This window comes from Belonocnema kinseyi, chromosome 4 (genome assembly GCF_010883055.1).
Source record: "Belonocnema kinseyi isolate 2016_QV_RU_SX_M_011 chromosome 4, B_treatae_v1, whole genome shotgun sequence".
Lineage (NCBI taxonomy): Eukaryota > Metazoa > Arthropoda > Insecta > Hymenoptera > Cynipidae > Belonocnema > Belonocnema kinseyi.
In genome coordinates this window covers 100,301,409-100,307,408 of record NC_046660.1, presented here as the reverse complement: position 1 = coordinate 100,307,408, position 6,000 = coordinate 100,301,409, and the positions used below count along the sequence as shown (strand labels likewise).

The window sequence follows — 6,000 nt, the reverse complement described above, 5'->3', positions numbered from 1 at the left end:
CATGATTTCTCGTCTTCTGAGCTCGTGTTGTTTAACTAGTCTTTCACTTTGAAGCATCATTTTGTCAGCTTCGAGTTCATGGACCCTCAACATTAGCGCTAATAACTCTCTTTCTTCATCTGAATTTATTCGGGATGGTAGTTCCTTGTAGAAAATTAACATTCATAGAAACTAAATGCGGTGTTCAAGATTAAATATTTCTTTATGAAACTGAAGTTTGCAAAATTCTTTACAGGGAAAACGAAATTATCTTGTTAAAAAACTATATGAAAATAGATCACTGGATATTATGTTCTTTTATTTACTTTTATCGTATTACGAGTTTGTGGTTACGATCATGAAAACCCGGAATTATATTCTTGTTACTTTTATCTGTCTAGTAGAATATTTAAACTGGCTAACTAAACTGAATAAAATTTATTTCAATCAATCAAGAATTTGAAATTGAACAATTAAAATTAGAATGTATTTAAAAGGTTTAAAATGAAGCATTAAAACTTATGCAGGTTTTATACATGTTATATATTTTTTTCAAAAAATTCATTAATTTTTCGTTTAAGTTGTTGAATTAGTTTCAATTTTTAACGAAGAACAATTTTAAATTTAAAACAATTTAAATTTAGCAATCAAAATGAAAAAAAAACATGGCCAAAACGCCATAGTTTTACAAGTGGTCCTGCGAAAATTAATCTCCCCATAAAAACGTGACATTTGAAATAAAAGTAAAACGTTGGAATTAACAAACAAAAATTTAAATAAACTCATAAGTAAAGATTAATAAGTCACTATTCATCAGCAACTGTAACGATTTTTTTTAATTTAACAGGTGATTCAACGAATTACTTTTGAACTTTTTTCTCAAATTTTATTTGAATAATATTTGTCAATCTCTATTAGGCAAATATATGGAAATCAATCTTTGATAGCAAAAAAAGTTGCATACTTCAGCTACATTGATATTATTCTGGAAATTATATTAATCAATTTTTGGTGTCTCAAGTCAAACGCTTCGTTAAAATTAAAAAATTTATAATTTGTGTATTTTACTCACATCTTCTAAAGCTGCTCCACGTTTTCTACAAGCCTCGAGTTCTCTTTCAGTAGCTAATCGCATATCTGAATATCTTTCTTGTTCTCTACTAATTTCTGCTAATTCTGCCCATGCTTGCTCTACATCCATGTCATCTTCTTTGCCATCATCCATAAAATCTAATTAAGGAAAAGCATATTTTTTAAATCGGTACAAATAAATTTCGAAAAAAATTTCAATTTGCAAAATTTCAACCTGCTCAGTGATGGGTTAGTTACTTTTGAAAAGGAGCTAGTTATTTTTATTGTTACCGTTTCAAAATGTAATTTTTTCTTAGTTACTTTTGTATTCTAGAAATATAAAATGGAATTACGCTTATTTCCATAAATTCTGCTTTCTAAGTATGGTCCAGTTATGAATTTCTTAAAAATTAAAGCGCATTAATTCTGAAGAGGCTTCAACTCGTCACTATTGATTTTTCCATTTGTTTATTTCAAACATGTTCATTGAAAATATTAAACAAAATATTTTATAAATAAATTGGAAAATAGTGTTATTATCGATAAAAAATTATATTTCCTAAAATTAGTTGGTATTAATGTCGGAATAAAATTTAATCACAAAAAAATTAAAAATTTAACCACAACCATTGCTATAAACAGTTTAGAATGCAAAATATTTAAATTTGTAGTTTTTTTCAGATTTACATTTGTCTTAATCATCTAAATGGCTGCAAATATTCCTAAAAATAATATAGGTTTGATTATATTTGGTAAAATATAACAGTTAAAAATGTTGTAAAAAATTAGGGTACACAAATTCAAATTTTGCTACTTTTATATAAATTATAATCATTCTTTCCATTTAAATAGCTTGAAACTAAGTTGAGACAAATAAGTCACAAATCATAGTTATTCGATATATTGGGCGGTTTGAAATAATTGGATTTTTTTATTTTCTCAATATTTTGAAAATGCATTTATTAATTTTTATACATATCAAATTATCCTCTTTTATATTACCATCATTGTAAATGATTTATTAATATTTTTGAAACTTGTTTTTAAGGAAATTAATATTTTTTCTTTAATTATTTCAAATTTTTCTATAATAATATACTATATGTATACAAGTGTATTCCACGCATTTTCAACACCGTGAGAAAATAAAAACAAAGAAAAAATAATAAAAAAGATAAAACTCTAAATCGTATCTGATTTTTAACTAAAATTTTTCTTTATTAACAAGTTACAACTTAGGCCAGTGTGCGTATTCAGTTTTGAGAATAATTTTTTTTTACCTTATAAAATGAATCATCCTAATAGTTATGAATTAAGCGATTTTAGTATACAGTGTTATTAATTTATAACAAAGTAATTTTTTAATTGTTTTGATTGTAAAGCCAATTTTTCCTACGTCAAATAACAAAATTTTTGAATTGCTTTATCTTAATTATTAATTAACATTTCAATTGTTATACTTTAGCAAGTATTGTTAAACGCATATAATTTTTAGGAATATCTGCAGCACGTTGAGGTAATTAATGGAAATTAAAATCTGGAAAAACCTCTTTAAATGTTTTACCACAAAAACTGTTTACAACAATTCTTATCATTACTTTTTTATTATTTTTGTGATCAAATGACATTCCTACATGATTAGAAAGTAGTTTCAGCAAAGACAATTTTTTTACCGACAAAAACACTTTTCCAATTTGTTTATAATAATTAAGTGGATTCATAATCCAACTACAGTGAAAATCTTCTATAGTACCGATTTTTGGCTGACAGTGGGTGGGAAATAACTCATTATAGCCCGCTCCGCTTTTGTTTGTTCACGCTTGAGTGCTCGCCTGAGTCATAACCGTAGACGCCGCGCAGCTCCTGTTACACCTACCCGCTGCATTGCGTGAATAATCGGAAGGGCTATCGCACAGCAGTTATTTAAGCGTTTAAAATTGTGTAGAAAATAATGTTATTGTTTTCATATATTCAGAAAAAATGTTGTAAATAAATATAAAAGATGAAACTTCCGGATTGAAGGGTCTTTAAAGCATAATGCACTTTAATTGAAAAAGAAAAAAATTGAAGCATCTAGACTTTTTTTGAAGGAAATAAGTGCATTTCCTCCCACTGTGTTGTGCTCAGCATAGTAGTATTGTATCGTATGAAAATTGTTTGAGCTTTGACAAAGCGTACAGCATTGAGACTGTTTCATCTATTGATTCATTCAAATGGAAAAATCGGCACAACTTCAGTCAAATGTGTTGATTGTCGTAAAGAAAATACTTGTGATCTATGTTTTGAAAGTAACTATATAATTAAAGATTTTTGTTGTTACTGTTAATGAAAAATCGTTACCACTATATTTAAACAAAAAGTTACATAGTTATTTCTCGTCAGTCAACCTACCAACAATGCCAACAATAATTTTCTAGTTTAACCCCATTGGCACCATAAACACTTCCTGGATTAGAGCTTGATTAATCAACCTAAGACCCGACCACGAGCTACAAATGTGGGTTAATGTCTTTCTCGCAGACATCAAATTTCCATAATTAAGGAAAACTTCTATCCTAAATCGATCGATAGAGGATGAATTAGTAAAAAAAGGCCTTTGGAAAAGAGAAACTATTAATTAATGAGATTTTCACAAATGGAACGAATTTAAATTAAAGGGGCTAAGATGATTTGAATGGCAGTAATATTGGTTATCTCTATTTAAATGCAGTTTAAAGACGTCAAGACATGCGATCGTTGTCACGCTCTTACACAAACAGTCCAGTATCGACTTGCCTGCGTCGTCGACCTCTTCTATTTGGGAGACAGTTCCAGGCCGAGAGGATGCTGATTCCCGGTTAGCTTTGTACAGTTTATTGTTCCTCGATTCCCAATGAGAAATGACCTGATGCTGTTGCTCAGCAGCAATATTTAAACTCAGCAAATGACTATCCATTTCCATTAACTTCCGTCTATTTAAATTAAAAAATTAGATTAGGCGTGTAATGCAATAGAGCAATAGTTAGGGGCCATCCATAAACTACGTTGCTAATTTTGAGCTGTTTTACCCCCCGGCCCCGCCAGCCCTCTTTAATAACCTTATTTTTCTCTAAGCCCAAAAAGTCGATTTTCAACGAAAAAAGGTATATTTGCAACCAAAAATTTTTTACCATAAAAAAGAAATGAATTTTTCATTAAAAAAGGACAAATGCTCAACAAAACAAAATCATTAATCTGTCAACAAAACAGTTGAAGTCTTAATCAAATAATGTTGAATTTGTAAGCTACAAAGATAAATATTCAACCAAAAAGAATTAATTTTCTACCAAAAGACAAATATTTAACAAAATCCATAAGTTCTCATTTAAATTGTTGAATTTTGAAACCAAAAATATGAATTATCTACTAAAAATCTGAATTTTTAACTTTAAAAATGATCAATTTGAAACTAAAAATGAAATCGTCCACTTTTCCGTTTAAAATAATAGTTTTCAAAAAAGAAAGAATTTTCGACCAATTGAATTAAATCAAAAAAGAGGATTTTTTAATAAAATACTTGAATCCTCAACCAAGTAGATAATTTTTCAATCAAAACGATGCATTTTTAACCAATTACATAGTCAAATTTTCAAAAAGAAATATGAATGTTGCACCAAGAAGACTAATATTTTACCAAAGACAAATTTTCAATCAAATACATGAGTTTTTAACTAAATTTTTCAATTTTGAAGCCACATATGATTTTTTAGCAAAAAAGTTAATTCTCTCCTAAGCTCCCAAATAGTTAAATTCTTAAATAAATAATTGAATTTTCAACCAAGTAGCTGCATTTTTTACCTGCCTAGATGAATTTTCAACCAAAAATATGACATTTCCACTAAGAATATTAACATTCTATCAAATTAGTTTTGAGCAAAAAATATGAATTTTCAACTAAATTGTTGATTTTTTAAGCCAAATATCATTTTTCTACAATAAATTCAATTGTTTCACAAATATTAAAATTTTGAAAAAGAATTTAATTTTTAACCAAATTGTTGAATTTTCTAACAAATTGTTACTTTTAACAAAAAAAAATTAATTAACATTCAAATAGTTGAATATTCAAGTAAAATTATGTATCTTCAACATTTCAAAATTAATTTTGTTACAATATAGTTAAGCTTTACAAATTGGTTGATTTTCCAACCAAAAAAGTTCAATATTAACCAAAACAGGCGAATTTCCAACTAAATAGTTACATTATTTTTAATAAAAAAAGATTATTTTATAAGCCAAAATGGTGAATTTGATATAAAACAGTTGAATTTTTAACCCGAAAATATGAATTTTCAAAAGAGGAGTTCAACCAAGTTGTTAATAGAAGCGTTTTGTAAGTATTGAACGCTCCATTTTGAAATTATTATGGATCGATTGCAGAAAAAATTTATACCTTTATACTAACCGATTTTTGACGTTACTGTTGCAGAACAATTTCAACAACTGTTAACAAAAAATCTAAAAATTGTAAAACATTAAAAATATGTTGATGACTTAATTTCTTTGAATTTTTGTTTAAATTATAGAGAACCATATTGTAACAAATGTGACATTGATACGGCACATTTCAAAAACAGCGTTCCGACTAATCCTGGTTGAATTGTTTGGAATGCTGGTTGTCTGGGCACTACTTCCTGCGCTCTAGCCAATCAGCAGTGCCTCATTTTCCCCAAAAAGAATCAAATGTATATTTCTTAAACAAGTATTAAGATAATCTCCGCAAGGATAATTAAACAAAAAATTAACTTATTAAAAAAAACTTTCCTTGAATAATTTTATTCAATTGTCAGTGCGCTTTTAATTTCATGAAAAAAAAATTAAAATGTACAACCAGCCGATTGTATGGAAAAACTAAAGAATTCTCCTGCAGACACTTGTGGATTGTATCTCTATATAGACACATGACAATGCTATAGCATCGATGGTATAAAT

General features: G+C 27.7%; 1 protein-coding gene across 1 annotated transcript in view; it reads right to left on the bottom strand.

The window, feature by feature from the left end:
- LOC117171729 (kinesin-like protein KIF19) overlaps nucleotides 1–6,000 on the bottom strand; it is a 62,512-nt gene that overhangs the window by 3,305 nt on the left and 53,207 nt on the right. The window contains exons 15-17 of the mRNA XM_033359293.1: nucleotides 3,826–4,001; nucleotides 1,052–1,209; nucleotides 1–144 (exon numbers count right to left, since the gene is read on the bottom strand). The exon at nucleotides 1–144 is cut by the window's left edge and continues 52 nt beyond it. Coding sequence (XP_033215184.1) covers nucleotides 1–144; nucleotides 1,052–1,209; nucleotides 3,826–4,001 — 478 coding nt within the window. The remainder of the gene's footprint in view (nucleotides 145–1,051; nucleotides 1,210–3,825; nucleotides 4,002–6,000) is intronic.